The sequence below is a fragment of the Prinia subflava genome, chromosome 3, assembly GCF_021018805.1.
Source record: "Prinia subflava isolate CZ2003 ecotype Zambia chromosome 3, Cam_Psub_1.2, whole genome shotgun sequence".
NCBI lineage: Eukaryota > Metazoa > Chordata > Aves > Passeriformes > Cisticolidae > Prinia > Prinia subflava.
The window spans coordinates 22251520-22269888 of NC_086249.1; the positions used below are offsets into that span (position 1 = coordinate 22251520).

Below are 18369 nucleotides of genomic sequence, written 5' to 3' on the forward strand. Positions count from 1 at the left end.
ACTAAATTGCTGCAAAATAAGCCAGTTACTGGAAGACTACTACCTTGTTCTTCTTCAGTGTGCTCCTCTCTATGGTAAACAATTGCTGGCTCAGTACAAATCCTGTTCAGGGTTAGCTAAGGTACCGCCAGGAAACTCCAGGCTTCAGTCCAAATGACCACTTCAGGAACTTCTCTTGCTTGAATCAGTCTTGCTGAGAAATAGTGCAACCTACTACAGGAAAGAAGCTCTCCTAACATCAGACTTCCAGAACCAGATTCCCTCTGTGCTTGGTTCTGAACTGTTAATGGGGGTTCACAGTTCCAGTTCAGATCATGTCCATGCTGCAGAAAACCCCTTGAACCATGTGAAGTGCCTGCTACCTCAGCAATACAGAATGATAGCACTGTCCCCAGACAAGGTGCAGCAAAGTGAGCTGTGCCTCTGTCCCCTCACTTCGCAAAGTGACTATCCAGGTCAAGTGAAATGCATTGTCCACTGGAGGGAAACACATCGTGGCTGTTTGAGTGTGCAGCATGTGAGCTCAGGGCAATGCCAGAGTTATAACTCAACTCTTTGGTGAAAACAAACTCTTAACTTAGTGAAAGCATTTGGCCTCCTGGAAGCATTCAACCCTGGTGTTCCTGCTCAGGGCAGGGGCTTGGAACTAGATGTTTTTTAAGGTTCCTTCCAACCCAAACTGTTCTGGGATTCTGTGAAAACCTCCTAAGAGTTTAGACAAAGCTTTCCATGCCAGCTCCCTGTGCAAGTGATTTATGGACTGCAACATGCCATGAAACCAGAGCACTTCATAGGCTTCCTTAATGGCAGCGGTGGATTGTGACTGCACTTTCTGAGCAGCGTATCTGTTCCTTCAAGGCATCAACACTCCTGAAATAAAAACAACCCTGCTCTTCAAGGGAGCTAGACCAGTCCTTTTCTAGGAACACAATAAATGTTCTGGCAGAGTCATGCTTTGACAACTTTGGATTTACAAACATCAGAAGTAAATTCTGATTATTTCTTTTGGATAAATAATGAACAGCATAAAAACTGCTGACTTTGACCTTCATTGGAAAAGTTGGTTTAATGGGCCCCATAAACTCTTCTATTGATGGCAGGTTCATAAACTCCGTATTGACTTCAGCTAAAGGCTATAACTTCTATCAATACTGTCAACAATTAATATTGGCTCATAAAGATATCCTGTAAACTGAGTCATAGCATTATGTTGCTTTACATTGCCATTAGCAGAACTTCATGTCTTGAAAATGTTTCTCTTATAAATATGGGATTTCTCAAAATAGTCTGTGTGATAGCTAGCAGCCCAGAGAAACACTACTTATGTGGAGTGAGGAGGGAGAAAACGCCTTTGTCGTTGGCACACAAAGCTTCTGAGAAAATCTCAGGCTTCATTTGCTCCTACAGCAGGTCTCAGGCTGTGAGTGGTTTGTGCACAAAGGTTTCTCACACCTTTATCTGTGCCAGCCAATTACAAAAAGAAAATGCTTGAATTCTGCCTACTTAAAAGGCTTTTCCCTAACCTTCTTTCCTTCTTACCTTGCAACATGTGTTTGGATATGTTTATACCAGCAATTCAACTGTAGTCCCTATATTAAAGTGACCTTTTTCACAGTTCTGGACTAGTTTTTCTGACCTGAACATGGTCTGATGTCTATGACATTTTTCCAGGGACATCTAAGCATCCGATGAAGCTTACCATCAGCACAGTTTGGATATTAATATTCTTTTTCACGTTCCACTACCTTGTTTTCGTCAGTATGGACAATACTATTACATACTGGACACCACAGCAATCTAGGTTTTATTTGTGCTACACAGACTTTTGTTTCTAGTAGGATACAGCTTTTCTCATTCAAAACACCCAACATCTAAGACTGCAAATGCCTAGGCTCCAAGGAAACTCCTACATTCATGCAGCACTGTATGTTCTCCACATCTCATTTCCCTTTTTTCTAGTTGCTATGAAGTGATAGTTGAATGAATGGATAGTGTGTCATTAACCTTGAGGAAAGAGGAATTGAAGGTTGTCTCCACCCTGACATGAGTCCTATAGCCTCTGTATTACTTTCAGTAAAGCCTTTCAAGGCATGAAGTTGCTAATGTGCTGTTTCTAATATAATATAATTTGTAAGTGATCTGTAGGTACAAAGTTGCATTTGCAGGTGTAAAGAGAGCATTACAGAAAGCAGGGAAAGACTCCAGCAGATAATGCAATTTTTCTCCAGTAAGACCAAAACCAAACCAAACCAAACCAAACCAAACCAAACCAAACCAAACCAAACCAAACCAAACTAAACTAAACTAAACTAAACTAAACTAAACTAAACTAAACTAAAATTCTGTATTTTGCTTTTTGTAGGCATGGAAAGAAAAAATGCATGGGATAGAACTGCAGCTGCTCACACATCACATGGAAAGCACAAAAGAGAGCTTGGATAGAGGAGAATGGGATGGAAGGGCAAGGTGCTTACTTTGGCTGTTTTCTAGCAATTTCTTCTGAGTGTGCAAAACATTAGTTGACCCTGATGATGCCTCTGATTTTTCATCAAAACACAGTGATCAGAAGGAAAACAATATAAACTGGCACTGTGTGTCTGCTTGTAAAACACTACACTAAGAATCTTAAAAAAGTATGGTAAAAATAATTAAAAAGGATTCTTCTCTACATCCTTTGAACAGAAGGCCATTTATCTTTGAACTCTGCCTAATATATCATTATCTCTGAGCAGAAACTTAATAAGCTTCAACATAAAATCGTGTGGGTGGTGTATGTCTCGCTATGTCATGGCTTCCAGAGGAAAACTTATCATCATTTGTCACTATAATGATGTGGCAAAAAGCATGAAAAGAACAAGTGATACAGTCACTTCACATGAGCTTTCTGCACTGAGCACAAGTGCCCGACGACTTGTACGCAGCAGCTATATTAAGAAGCAGGCTGTGCTATAATTGAATTAAAGGTGCAAAGGCATATAGGACTGGATGAACTCCTGGGTCAAGTTGCAATTGAATCAAAATCCCCTCTCCTTCTCCTACACTGCTTGGCAGAACTGCTGACCAAAAGGTTCACAGACCTACAAAAGGCATGCAGGAATCCCCGCAGCTGGGGACACAAAGTTACAGAGATAAAAAAAATCTGTGACCTTCAGCTTTTATTTCGCACAAAGAGAAAGGCTTCTAAAAATATTTCACCATCATTTTCCTTCAGAGAGCAGTCAGCCAATTTACATAAATGAAACGGCCCCTGTCAAGGAACCAGCAAGGAAGAGAAGAAAATTATCTGTCCAGAAAATCTGGGCAAAGATAAGAGTAGCATCGGCCAGAGGAGGGGAGATTTAAATGCCTTCCCTCTGAAAGGTTGCTGCAAAAAGCAGGGAGAGTATTACAGCTATTTAATTATCTCTGTCACAGTGATAAATAAGTAGGAGCTTCTCCAGCAGTTCATTAACAAATGCTCTGTAGGACAGTACAAAAGGCCCACGACATGGGGCAGTTAGAAGAATGTTTTCCCAGAGTCGGAAAAAAACCCCATCACAAAACCTAGGGAAGATTAAGGCGGAGTAGTAGGAAGAGACACTCCTGACAGAGCTCGAGGCTGACGCTTGCATGCGCTGTCACCACTTACCGGTTTCAGTATTCTCGTGCTCCGTGTCGGTGAGGGTGAGGTTCGAGTTGGCCCGGCTTGACAAGCAGGAGCTGCGCCCAGACTTGGTGTTGCGTCCCCAGAGCCTCACTGGGTGCTCGGGAGACATGACCACGTCTGCTTCCGTGTCGGCGTCCGAGCCGGCGCTGATGGAGTAGCCGCAGTGGGGCAGCCCGATGTCGGTGCGGTACAAAGCCCCGTGCGGGGGTGTCACATCTTCAAGGCCCAGCTCTCGCAAAGAGAAGTTGGCCCCTGTGGGAAAAGCACATCGGCCTGGTTACTCTTTAATAGGGCACGGTGCCATCTAGCACAAGTCTAGAGCTGAAGTGTTAATCCTCTACCTTCAGGTGGGGCACCGCAGCATCGCAGTAACAGAGCAACATCATACCAAAGACACCTCCCCTCTGTAGTCTTGCTCAGTGTGAGACCAAGAGACCACAGAATGACGGAATCATTAAGGTTTAAGATCAAGTCCAACCATTACTCAGCACATCCAAATCCACCACGAGAAAATATCTCTAAGCACCTCATCTACACTTTTTTTTTTGTAACAAATCCACAGATGGGGATTCCTCCACTTCTGTAGGCAGCCTGTTCCAATCCTTGACTACTCTTCCAATGAAGAAATTTTTTCTAATATCCAATCTTAACCTTTCCTAGTGTCAATTGAGGCCTTTTCCTATTGTCCTATTGCTTGTTACTCGGGAGAAGGCACCAGTCCCCACCCCAAAACAACCTCTTTTCAAATATGCCAAGACTAAAAAGCAGCTGGATTCCTGCTTCTGGAACCTGACAAAAACTTAGGCCATGTTCAGTGAAATCATCAAGTTTGAAAGCAAGAACAGATGTAAAAATGGTGTAATTCTTTAGGAGAGGCAAAAAGTAATCTTCTTGTGAGAAAAGCAAAATGAGGCGTGCAATGATCAAAAGTCCTACCATACACCTGACAACTTCCCTACAATAGGCAATTTGAGTGAGTTCTGCTCATTGAAATCCCTGAAATTACATACTGGGGATTTAAATTTCCTTTGGCGATTTCACTTTCCCCTTGCTGACCACTCACACCTTGACTCAGTTTAGCTATTCATTCTGATAGAGTCACAGCAGAGGTTATTTGGCTGCAAATAGATGCAATTGTTTAGCTGACTAAAAATATGACCTGAAAAGTGACTCTTGACTCCATGTCTAGTTACCTGCAGAGCTTCAAAATCAGACTGAATTGATGTGAATAAGGCTTTGAATATTAGCACACTTTGTTTGGAAAGTTCCACGAAGAGGCTGGGGAGAGCAATTTTAGCCCACATTTATTTATTAATGCATGCATTTATTTTTCAACCCTGAACGTATTGAAAAGGTTTTGGCCACCCATGAGTGCCTTTAGCTGCACAGTGCATTTATACAGTTCAATGCATCCCTGCTTCTGTTATGCTATGCCTTGGATGGATTAAGGAACTGAGCAGTGTGCAGCTCAGGCATATTTCAACCAGATAAATCTGAATGCACAATCTCCATGAAATTTCAGGCGCAAACCCTCTTTTGAACACTGAAGTTCATAACCACTCATTATTGAAATCTGTTCATCAAGTCTGGATCTCAAGGTTGCATCCAAAGCTGAATGATCATTTTCTCCTTTCTCAAGACCACACAGTCATGTGGGTTTTCTCACATTTCTATTTGTTGATGTCAAATATCATATGGCAGAGAATGTGTATCCAATAGAAATAGTCAGTTTTCTACTTTTCCAGAATATGGTTCCACGCTTGTGGATACACCCTAGCTTGTTCTTGAACCCTGCTGCTTGGAGAAGGTCTCTTATATTAGAGCACACATGCATTAGATGACTGGTGGCCAAAAGTAGATGCTATTTTATTACATTTTTTCGTTCAGTTGACTTTACAGCTCATAGTGAACAGAGAGGAGATATCTGAATGCAAGGTGAATAATGGGAATGGACCACATTTGCTGTATAGCTCAGAGAAGGAAGGAGCTGTTTGATTGCAGGAGAAAACTCTAGTTCAGTTGGTTATGGATCTGCAGCTGACAACACTCCAACTGCATAAAGGATTCATGAACTTCACACCTTTTTAATTGACCAAACAAGGTTAAAGCTTTCAGACAGAGTGGACAGAAAAGGTTACTTGGGGCTCACACCTCTGTCCAACCCTAGGGCTTTGCTTGGGAAGCACAGTGCAAGCTTGTGGCAAAGTAATCCATTTAACAAGATTGCAAAGTGGTTTGAGAGATTGTCCTCTACAATCTCATGGCATGAGGAAGAAAATAAACCTGACCTAAGTTATAAATGCTAGGAAGCAGTATCTCCCCAGAGACCTTGCTCTTCTTGTTTCAACTTATGTGTAAGGCCATGGTTTGCTAAACCATGCCTTGTGGAGTACTGAAAAACATCTTTTGGTTTTCCTTGCATGTTTGAGTCACTGATGGTGAGTTCCACCTTTGCCTGAAAGAAGCCACACTCAGCATCACCAGGCACATCAATGTGCAGCATGACCGATGTTCTCCAGTAACAGCAGCTCATAAATTATGAAAAATGACTGAAACAATTAACTGAAAATCAAATTTATTTGCAATAAACAGCAGCAGATGCATTGATTTTCATATTCTATGCTCACTGTTGCCTTTTAAGCTGGAAGAACTCAAGTCAATAAAAGGAAGATAATAAATATCCAAGACTTTTTAATTCAAATCTGGTCTATTTTCTCATGTGCTGACTTGCACATTTGCTGACAGTCACTCTAGCTAAAACCATTTAAATGCTGACTTGTTTATTTACTGAATTTATTTGGTCAATTTGAAATGTTTCTCTCCTCTGCCTTCCAAGCCAATGCAGGAGAGAAATTCACTTTGCCTTGTTGATGTCAGGCAGGCTAATAAGGCTTGGTTTCAGTTGGCCTGAGGCCAAGCAGCATCACAAAGAGAGGTCCATTCATGGCCTACTGCCAGTGAAAAATGTGGCACAGAAAGTCCAGGATTATTGTTAACACTCTTCAGGCCAGTTTTGGGACCCTCAGGATAAACTGGCAGAAAACTTTAAGTTGAGCCATTTGTGAGGGTTATATCAGAAACAGAACTGGTGCTCTGACATGGTTAATCTTAACTTCTCAATGAATTTCAGCTACTTAGACCAGTCATTTTTACTATTTCTCAGTACCCTTCAAAGTTTTCCTAGGGAAGTATGAGATTGTGTATAGAAAATTTACACTCCCTGTCAACAGACTGGATTTTCAAGAAAAGTAATCTTTTGTGGGCTTCTTAGCAGAAGTCCATGGACTCACATGGCCTCACAGACCTCCAAGTTGAAAACCGCTGACCTGGACTAATTCACATCTATCCTGCATGGTGAATATATTGTATGAAGTAGGCAAATGCAATGACCTAAAAAGTTTCCTTTTCTTTACAATGTCATACATTCCTTAGAGGGGATGAAGTACTTCAGAGTTGCTAAGAGGGAAACTGCTTTTATGATGTCACAGTGTTACCTACAACAACTATTGGCCCTTTTGTTGATTATTGCCTGTTGCAGCTATTCTGAAACTCAAACGCCAAAGCCATATGCATGAAGATACTTCTGCAATCATTTTGCTTGTGTGTGTGTGCCTTGAAGAGGAGTCTTGCACCAAAACCACAAGTGCATGATTTTTGAGAAGTGAGATTAAGCAGCCCACAAGTTTAATGAGTGTAATTATATGCATTCCTTTTGGGGAATCAGCTTCTCTAAATTGCAGAGGATGTGCTAAGAGTACTCTGGGTCAGCTAGTTTATGTTCATTTTCTGGAATGCTGCCTTCTCTATTTGAATCACTTTGCCATTTTATGCTTTTCTTGATGGACTTCTAAAAACAATTTATGTGAAGTCCTGGTTGGAATCTGAACTACATCTCTACAGAAAAGTGAAGATGAGTCTTATAGTAGGGGCCAGAAATCTACCTCATATAGGCAGTAAGAGCAGTGAAAATGTAACTGCACTGACTTCAGGGTAGCAATAAAAAAGAATATCTGGAATCTCTGTTAGAACTGTGGAGTCCGTGGTGACTCTTGAAACTCCACATCTTCACAGATACTGGGACTCAGATTCACTAAATGTGCTCCTGTAAGTCCCAAAGTGGTTCCTTACTCCTTTAATTTTGGACCATGTCCCCAAGGCAAACCTAAAGCCTGCAGGCCATGTACAATGCCAAGAGGGTTCATCCCATCTGGAGCTCAGTTGCCCCCTTTCTTCCAGGGTTTTGCTATAGACCAGATGGACAGTGTGGACAGTGACACTCTCCCCTTGTTGCCTTCTGCCTCAGCATCCTTACTGACCTCCCTCATGACAGAGCAGACACATGACACATGAAAGGTCTCCTGGGCAGGCAGGCCTTTCCATGCCACGTCAGTACCACACAGCACGTGAACAGGGGGTTCTAGTCTCATGCTGGGAAGTGGCAAAGTGCTGCTGCAGACAGAAAGACTAAGACATAGAAAATGTGTCTTAACAAGTGCTAATGAACATGGAAAATGGGTCTGCCACTTTAGGACACCGGGCTGCACACGTCTGTGCAACACAGAGAAGATGATCTCTTGCTGCTCTCTTTAAACCTCTCTCTTACATCTTCTTTTGGCCTCAGAGTATTTCAGAGGTAGCCTCCTACCCAGCTCTGGCTCTCAGCTGATCCCTCACGCTGCTTACGGCTGCATCTGCTGAAAAGTACCCACCTGCTCGGCAGAACTCATCGGCCTCCTGGTGCACCATGTCTTTGACCCGGTTGCTGTAGGTCAGCCTGGAGTCTTGGTCATAAGCCTTCAGGGTCTCGCTGGAGCTGTAGGACTTCTGGGGTGCCTTGCTGTCCTCACTCTCGGCTGAAGAGCTGGTGTAGCGGCGCTCAGTGTCGCGGCGCCGAGTCAGAGATCGATACGGCTTCCTTTCTTTTACATCCATGGCACCCTCCTCTGAATATTCAACATTAAAATAATGACGTCTGTGTGGTGGTCAGATTAGAATAACCTGAAAGAGAGAATAAAAAAAATTCATACCTTTGGGCACTCAACGGCTAATTTGCCTTCTTTATACATTCTTACAATGAAGAAAAGGGATGTTACTTAATGGATTGCAGAAAAACCCTCTTAGAACAATTACCAATAAAAACAAAGTCTCAACTACGTGTGACTCATTTAATAATTGCCACTGCTAACAGGATACATATATGCAGCAACCTGCATCTGTCTGAACTAGGTATGCACTTGGGAATTTGAAACTGATTGTGATATTGTGTGTCTTCTTTCATAGGAAGTGATTCAGACACCTCGAGGAGGCATGTATTCATCAGTCACCTAATCTCTGAGAAATCAGGTAATGCTGAAATGTCTCTATTTGGACAACCAGAGGGCTTTGGAAAAATGCTGTCCTGTGGTTTTAAAGATGTTCGCATAGATCATGAGGTTAGAACATATGAACAAAAAACTGAGATGGTATAAGAAGGCAAATGGGAAGGTAGAGGGAGAAAGGAAAAATGAAGGAGTGAGATGTGGATGGAAATTGCATAAAAACGTCTTCCTTTTCAGAGGGCTCATCCTTACTCAGCTGGAAATATATTAGAACTTAAGCAGAGCTGAGAAAGTGTAAATAAATGATAGTGTTCTGCTTCATGTAACAACATGGCCTGGGATTTATTTCTGTGGAAAAACCAATGTTCATATGCATTGCAATGCAAGCATACATATCTGCACACAGAGAAAACAGATATCAGAAATAAAATGCATTAGAAGTATTTTAGTCAAAATAATTAATAAACGGTATTTTTACTTCAAGTTTATTAAATGTGACAGAAGTCACAGACAAAAAATAAAAGCAATGACTTGCATAAAAACAGAAAAACATGTTTTTTTAGTATCTAAACTGGCGTATGAGGAAAAATAATGATAAAATCCACAAACCAAACATGGAAAATCTGTAATTATGGGCTGAGCTTCTCACAAACCGAATCCTCCTGACTGCTAAAGAACAGAAGCTGAGTCTATAACAGAAGTAAATGCCACTCCAGGATATTGTTGTTTATCATCAGCATTTAAAACAGAAAGCAAAAGGTTCAGAAAACACCTATCAGTTCTTGGTCTTTTTCACAGCAAATACATATGGAAGGATATGGCAAGGACTGAATCACATTCTATTGGCATTTCTTTCTTGAAAAGCTAAACCCTGAATGTACTAATGAAATCTTACTTGTCCATGACTCAGACCCTAGCCTTGCTTCAGATGCTGTGCTCTGAATTTCACAGAATCATAGAATCCTGGAATGGTTTGGGTTGAAAAGGTCCTTGATCATCTAGTTCCAACCCCCTGCTGTGGGCAGGGACACTTTCCACTCGACCTGGTTGCTCAAAACCCCATCCAACCTGGCCTTGAACACTCTCAGGGATGGGGCAGCCACTGCTTCTCTGGGCAACCGTGCCAGTGCCTCACTGCCCTCCCAGTAAAGAATTTCTTCCTGACACCTAATCTACACCTCCCCTCACACAACTGTGATGCAGGAGTCGAAGATGGATGTGCAGTGAGCTTTGTAGGTCAGTTTAAAGGGATGTGGTGTAACATAGCATTTGTGGGTTTTAAAACTGAGCGTGTGAAGGACGGAAGACTCCTAGCACAGGTTCTGATAACTACATAATAGTAATACTGAAGCCTGAAGACAACATTTTGTTATTCATTTCTTACTTGAGAAGCTGTCTAGAACAAGCAAAACTGAAAAAATACTGGAGTTGAAGAGAAACTGCAGGAGGAACCAAGAACTACAGGAAGGCTATGAGATAAACTGGCAGCTGGGCAAAGAAGAGCAGAGTTACACTCTTGGGACTCTCGTGGGGTTAAACCATGACACACTCCAATTTCTGCAGTTCTGAGTGTGCTAAAATTGTTCACTGGGTTTTGTCCCTTTAACCTCCAAAACCAAGTTTGCAATGACAGAGCGCAGTTCCAACACCCTGAATGGCTTCTGCAGCGTTCTTCCTGGAAATTAAGACACTACTATAAAAAAACCCCAAATCCATTGTCTCCCAGTCTGTTCCAGAGATGGCAGCAGACCAAGTTCATACATTCTGTTTGTCAGCAAAATGCATAGAAACTACTGAACATGTAGGGAGGGAGAGGGGAAAGGAGGAGTGTCTTATAACGAGTTTTACCTAAGTCATACACGGAGACTTGAGCACCACTTTGATTTTAAACACATTTTTAGACCCACCGAACTCACTGAAAATTCATTCCTGTAAATGCAATACAGTGAATGCAAATGGGATTGGACTCACTGGCCAAAACATACATGCTAAAGGTATTGCAGAGTGAGGGTACAAAACTAAGTCCTGAACATAGAAGCAACAGTGAAGGAGGTTGCGTTGTGCTAAGGAACAATAGCAGCATGTAAGAGATCTACCAAACATTAGTATATTTTCTTCTTTTTTTGCATTGAGTCAAACATATTGGTGCTTTCACACTGGAAAGAAATAAAAGATCACCTGATTGCCTTTCAGTGCACTGTCATCTCCTTTTTTTTAAAAAAAAAGTACTTTTTTGGCTTGAAAAACTGTAAGTATTTTTACACGTGTTGTTGAATCTGTTTGTCTCCTTTATAGCATCTCTGTTTGAAAACCTTAGAAGGAGCAGGTTTGTTATACTTTCGAATGTAACACCTTAAAACAGGCTCCTTCACAAAAGCCCAGTATTGAGAGCCTCTATAATGAACATTGAAATTGTGGTTTATTGTTATGGGGGATGGAGATAGCAGAATGTGAGTGAGAAGGGGTTACCCTGTAAGAAAGAAATGACAAAAAGTGGCTTCTGTCTGCTCCTGAGCATTGTAGCAATTCCTGCCTAGGGCTGGTCATTTAAAAGCCCTCTAGCAGGAGAGGATCATGTGCCAAGAAAACCTTTTTGCACTGCTACAGCCACGAGGTACAAACAGGGTCTGTAATTACCATTAGTAACCTTGCAATTTAGGAAATGACAAAAAACCATGAGGAAATTGAGTGAATTCCCACCAGATGAAGGGTTTTCTTTCTGTAGGGAAAGGTGCTGAAAAACTGAAAATTCTCCTACAGTTCATCAAAAATAGCCCTGTAAATTTGCACCATCCATATGCACATTCCTCTGTAACAGTTTCTATTTCCAATTCATTCATGTCTTTATAAATTTAATTCTTCTCAACTTTTATTTCTCTCTCCCTCACAGCTTGGCTTGAATTTCCAAATAGAAAGGTTACCTCCATAAAACATAATGAAGATTTTTTTTAAAAGTTATTTTTGAAGACTGAACTGTTGCATTCACCTGACTTAAGTAAGTTTCCAGCACTTCTCCATGGACATGCAGTTCTTGTCATCTCAGTTTTATGGCCCAGTTCCCTGATGGTTTAGATACCTTACTTTCAATGGAGTTGTGTTGTCAGAGAGTCTGCCCCATAGTTTTTCCATGGTAGGCTATTATTTTTTTTATCTTCTACTCCTTGTGTCTAGATTTTACTTCTGCTACAATTTCATCAGTGTCATCAACACCTCACATTTTTCCTGACTTCTCTGGCACATGACGAACACAAGGAATCACACTCATCTCAGTTACATACTCAACCACCAGTTTCTTTCCGTCTTGAGCTCATGATTGCTCCTCATAATTTTAAAAGCTTCCATAAACTTGCTGGACTGTAAAAAAACAGGCTTTCTAATATGGACCTTTCCATCTCTGTGTTCATTTTCCCCCCATAAAAGCACAAAATCCTCCTCCTCTGAATCATTTATATTTGGAAAGGGCTTTCTTGTCCTATAACGCAGTGTTTCTAGTTCTGTTTGATTCTTTCATTATACTGCTGTCTGCATAACATATCAAATTTCATCTTTTTTTTCCTTTTTTTCAAATTTTATGGCCAATTAGTTGCAATAGCCATTCCTATTTCTGGCATCCCTCTGTGTATGGGGTCCAATCCAAGCTGGACCACAAACTGGTCTGGAGTAAAGTTCACAACAGAAGCATCCTTCTGTCCATACTTACTCTACTCAGAAAATTCCCACTGACCCCAGAAAGGGTTACTTAGAAGTAAAAGCATATAAAATTAGATTCCTTGATATAGTTATATTTTTGAGAAGTGTGGGACTCTTCTCACATCCCTGCATATATATATCAGGGATCGGAGCAAAAGAATCAGCTTTCTGGTTCTGGTGCAGTAGTGCAGCAAACATAATGCTTATTTGCAGCTCATTTTATTTTGCTTTTGCTTTGGTTGGCTCCCAAATAATCCTTTTTATGATGTTTTATCCTTTATATCTCTCCTCCTCACTCTCAGTTCTGTTGGCTTTTGTTGCTCTTTGGAGCTTTGATTAACCACCCCAGCTTTGTGCTGCAGAATCGCACTCAATGAATGGCAAGTGGTATGATTTATTTTCTGAGTCACTGCTCGAAAGACAAACTTGCATCAATCAAAAACCAGACAAGGGAGTGTGGCACCACAAAGCGATATGCTAGGAGGCACTTACAGCACAGAGGACAGGTGGTCTTTGATAGCTGACTTACATTGCAGGTCACTAATCACAGAGATTAGCAGCACGGTGATAGACAGCGCCTGTTCTGGGAGGCAGCATGTCGTATCATCCAATTTTCTGTCAAAATGTGAGGGTTTAAACAGTACAGACAGCTTTATGTACTTCCCATATAGTTGTGGCAACACGGTGATGAGAAAGCTGGAAGAGTGAAATACCTTGTCTGCAAGAAAACGTGAGCATGAGCTCTGGTGGGTTGATTCCACCTCCACCTTTGTGCTGAAGGAAGCAAAAGGACTTCTCACAGTCTTTTGTTTTCCTCTGCAAAACTGCCTATGCAGAAACGGCATAATTTTACTTGGTAGAGCACGCTTTTTGTCTTCTTGAACTCAATCTCATTTCACTGCTTAGGGCAATATTTTTCCCTATTTTTTATTGCAGCTGCCCTTTGTAGAATGAGCACAGCCATAGGACGCTGAGCAGCAAGCTTAATTTTATATTCCCTCCTTTGGGGTCCACAAATTAAATCATTAACTAACACCTAGAGCTGGTAAGTAGTGAGCAAGTATCCTTTCTTTCACTTTATAGAGGAAGAGATGAGGCACAGGAAGTCAAAATGAATTGCTTAAGGTGGTACAAGAAGAAAGAACACAACTGAGGGCAGCAACTTGATCTCCAAGGCTGAGTCTGATACTGAGCTCTGGATTTGAGTCACATAAGCATAGTAGTATAAATAATTTAAAAACTGTGGACAATGAATGCCTGAAATCTTTGTTGGAGAACAGTAGTATGGACTTCAGGTAATATTAACAAGATGTTTTTTCTTGTTTGATAGTGTCCTTTAGTCAGGACTGTGGAGCATGGAAAATTGCAGTTGTATCTGACCTGTGAAATCCCATGGTGAGTGATGAAAACCCCACTCAGATTCAAAAGGGAGACAAACTTTCACCTAGTATATTAATCTTCTCAAAGACACCAACAGATACTGTAGGCAAACCAACAATGTTGTTTGGGAAATCAGCTCCAACTCAGGATCCTAAGCTGCAACCAAAGAAGTTGTGAGTTCAGACAATTAAATGACTTTGTGTCTCTGATTATTAATATCCTACACTAAATTAAGTTATCACCTGGTATTTTACATCATATTTAAAAGAAGGCAGTCCACCGTGACAGTCCTACCACTTCCATGAGGATGCAAATGCCTTGTTCAAGTCTCCTTATTGTGATTTCATAGACTCATGGAAAGGCTTGGGTCTGAAACTTGAAAGATCATCTAGTTCCAACCTTACTGCCACAGGCAGGGATGCCATGCACTAGTTCAGGTTGCTTAGAGCCCCATCCAGCCTGACCTTGAAAAAACCTGTCCTTCTTGACACAAAATATTGCACCTGAGAAATTTTATTCAGTCATTTTCATTTGTCAAAAATTGTCTAAGATATTGACTCCTATTCCACCTCATCTAAAGCACAAACCTGGCATAAATGTAGTGGTGAATGTTCTTTCTGATGTGTTCAACAAATACTTAGGCACTCAGGGGTTATTCAAATCAAATTTGTATTGCCTGGTGATCAGAGTCAGCAATGATCTGATCTTAGCAAATACACTACTGTGGCTTAAACAGTGTGATGCCATTTACCAGGTTTCTGGGAGATTCTTCTGTAACATAAAGGATTCCTGTGTTTTTTATTAAACTTAAGCTTCAGATTTATAACAGAGGTTCAAATCCCATGAGGTCTTTGTAGGAAATAAATTAAGCTATAGGTATAACATCCTCTCACATTTTTGGCAAAGACTTAGGAAAGAAGCAGGCACAAGAGAGGAGAATGAAGAGTTGAATTAATACTGCTTGGCTTTAACCCAGTACTCAAAGAAAGTAACAAAACCTCCCTTCTCTGGTCTCAACCACTAAGCCTTTCTTCTACTGGTAGGAGACTTGCTAGGCAGTTGGTAATGCCTTGTCCAAAAGATGTGGGTTTTGACCTTTTCATGAATAAATCTAAAACTGCAATAAGCTGGATGCCCAGAAAAGCTTGAAACAGTAGTGGTGGGAAAACATTAGGGAGGCTGGAATGCAATTATCTCAATTATTTCTGGTTTGCAATTCCCTAAGTCTTCTGTCATGGGCTGGAACATGTAACCTGTGCTAGTAGATTTTAGGGCCCAAAGTTAAAAATTCTTTTGAATAATTTTTGACAAGTATAAGCAGTCTCCTGTTGCAGCTGTCAGAACCCTACTCTGGCCTACACCAAAATGGAAATTACTTTGGAAAAAATCTTAGTTTTATATTGAAATTCTCATTATGAGTCTATTAGCCGTTCCAGGATGAAGTGGGTTTTCTTCAGAACCTCAATTTAATAGACAATGCATAATGACATTTAAGTAATAAATGCCAAAAAATACAGCCTGACTATGTACACTGTTTTATGGTCAGCCTACAAATGTTTCCTAACTCTCTATGTCAGACTCAAGGTTTGGGTGTATGATGTGCCACAAATCCAAACCCCACATGAAACCAGCTCATTTATCAGTAGATCTCAGAGTGACAAAAGAACTGGTGACATAAAATGCAGTAGTCACTGAAAGTATTCCCATTCTTTCTCCATCACCCATCTTTTGGCAATTTGGGCTCTTACCTGGGATACAGGAAGCTAAAATTTATGTCCTTAATCTGAGTCAGAGAAGTTTTGAATGTGTCTCAAGCATCCTAGGTGAAAGCCCTTGGCATAGCCTTTCTCAGCCTGTTTGGGAGAATTTTTCCTTTTTCTTCCAGAAAACAAAAACAGCCTGGGGTTTGGGTTTTGTTTGTTTGTTTGCTTTTTAACAACAACAAAAAAAATTGATAATTTCTAGTCATAGAACTGTAGAATGGAATCTATGAAAACAGGTGAGATGTCTTTGTGTTGGAAGGGACCTTAAAGATCACCTGGTTTTAATTCCCTGCCATGGACTGGGACCCCTTTCACTAGACCAGGTTACCCAAAATCCTTTCCAACCTGTCCATGAACACTTCCAGGGATGGGGCACCTACACTTCCCTTGGGCACCCTGTGCCAGTGTCTCATCCCTTAGACAATAAGAAAAGGCTGATACAGGATTTACTCGGGGTGTTAAGCCTTATAACCACTCCTGGGTCAGCTTTGTGTCTAATTTTCAGCATTCTGTTGCGGCCTACAGGAAGCCTTTGTAATTAAATTGTGACCCAAATGAGAATGCAGCAAGAATCCCAAGGCAATTCCCAGGCACATCTTGTGCCATTCAGACTCTTTATTCCACAATTATGTAAGTGAATTCCCATTTTTTAGTGTTTAGATACACTAGCTCTATATCCCTGCTTCTCTGCCAATAAACTGAACAGGGAAACTACCCATTTTAACTACCCTGTATGGATTGGATGCAGTCACTTTGGAAGAGAAAAAGGGGACAGTGGTTGTGAACCTAAAATGTGATTTAAGAATCAACGTTTGTCCTTCCCCTGTATCTGCTTCAGCAAATTTCCCTGCAGGACCACTGGGTGTGACAGTCCCTCATGAACCTGTCCTCTGAGAGGTTGCCTAATCCCATTTGACTCTTAAATACTTTTGTTCTTCACAACATCCTGTGTGTGGTGCCCCAGTGTGACTGTGTGGGGTGTGAAGAAGTACTTCTCTCATTTCAAGTAACTGTTTATGGTCTTTTTCATGGGAATACTAATGAACTCTCACCCTTTTCCATAAGAAAAGAGGCCTTGAACTCATACCCATTCTCAGATGTATCTTTTTGCTATTACGTATTATCTCTGAAAAGAGCTGAATGGAGGCTGGGACTCTTTTAGGTGAGAAAGCATGTTTGCCCTTCTGCCTGCCGCCACCACCCTGTATCCATATTCCTCAGTAAATGTATCACATTGATGTGCCCCTTCTGCTTGAAACAGAGTTCAGAGCATCCTCTGTTCTACACCTTTCAGATACAGCCTGGTGTCTGAGCAGCTCACAAGGTGGCAGCTGGAATTGAAGGAGACCTGTAGTATAAAACTCACAAGATCTGAATTTTTTCTCCTTTTTGTCACTGGCTTGACTGTGAAAACAATGGAAAAGTAGTTTTGGCCAGCACTGGCTTTCACTACTGCCATTAAATAGCAGGGAATGCCATAGGCTCAACTGAATTTGGAGCAATATACTCATAATCATGCTCAAAAAGTATTGTTAGGGACAGATTTATTTTGTTTCTGTCTATTTATTAAGACTAATTATTCAGACACTCTGCAGAACAATAAGATGAAAAACTTCCTGCAGCAGGGGCAAGGTCTCACCCAATCAGGCAGGGCACACAGCGTAGGGTGAAAAGTATTTCCATCCCTCTTCTGCAGGCAAAGGCAACTATCTTATGCAGTTACTTGAAGTCAAGTAAGTAACACAGGAAACTCTTGCAGGATTAGTCACAAGGCCGACCTGTCCCTGTCTTACTACAGTATCACATGTAAAAATGTCCCTGCTCCTGCCACAGATGGTGTGGTACTGGGCAATCTCTCCTGGCCTGCATTCCGCGGGGGGAGAAACCAACCTGTTTCCTTGTTCTGGTAGAATTCCCTAAAGGGTTGAACTTCAAACTATGTTTATTAAAATATGAATTATCTGTAAAAAAGACTGCAAGGGCTCATGAATGGATTTATTTTAGGACTTCTCTGTGAGATAATCGGAGTGCATTGAGAGATGATAGGGACTGATTAATCAGCGGAACCCCTACTGCATCCAGAGCTTCACTTTCAATGGCACAACAAGCTTATGTGGTAGGAAGTGTATTTTTCTTAGATAAAATGTCTGTGGGGGAAAAAAGAGAGGTAAAAATAGTAAATTAGAAATAGAAGTGTTTGGGTTTTTTTCTGAAACAAAGGGCCCCTTCACTGGAATAACAAGGAGGGGTATCACCTCTAGGAAGAGATTTTAAGCACATGCAAGAGGATTTACACCTGACTGCTTTCTCTTAGCAGACTTACACCTGACTGCTTAGCACTGCATGTACAGGGATATGGAGTAAAGGCTCTAGGGAGACCTTACAGCACCTTCCAGTGCCTGAAGGAGCTACAAGAGAGCTGGAGAGGGTACTTTGGCAAGGGCATGGAATGGCAGGACAAGGGGGAATGACTTTGGACTGACAGAAGGTAGCATTAGATTAGATATTTGCAAGAAATTCTTCCCTGTGAGGGTGGTGAGGCACTGGCACAGGCTGCCCAGAGAAGCTGTGT

General features: G+C 41.3%; 1 protein-coding gene across 1 annotated transcript in view; it reads right to left on the reverse strand.

The window, feature by feature from the left end:
- Window positions 1–18369, reverse strand: part of TENM4 (teneurin transmembrane protein 4) — a 600742-nt gene that overhangs the window by 338929 nt on the left and 243444 nt on the right. The window contains exons 4-5 of the mRNA XM_063394390.1: window positions 8356–8644; window positions 3629–3898 (exon numbers count right to left, since the gene is read on the reverse strand). Coding sequence (XP_063250460.1) covers window positions 3629–3898; window positions 8356–8578 — 493 coding nt within the window. The 5' untranslated portion in view covers window positions 8579–8644. The remainder of the gene's footprint in view (window positions 1–3628; window positions 3899–8355; window positions 8645–18369) is intronic.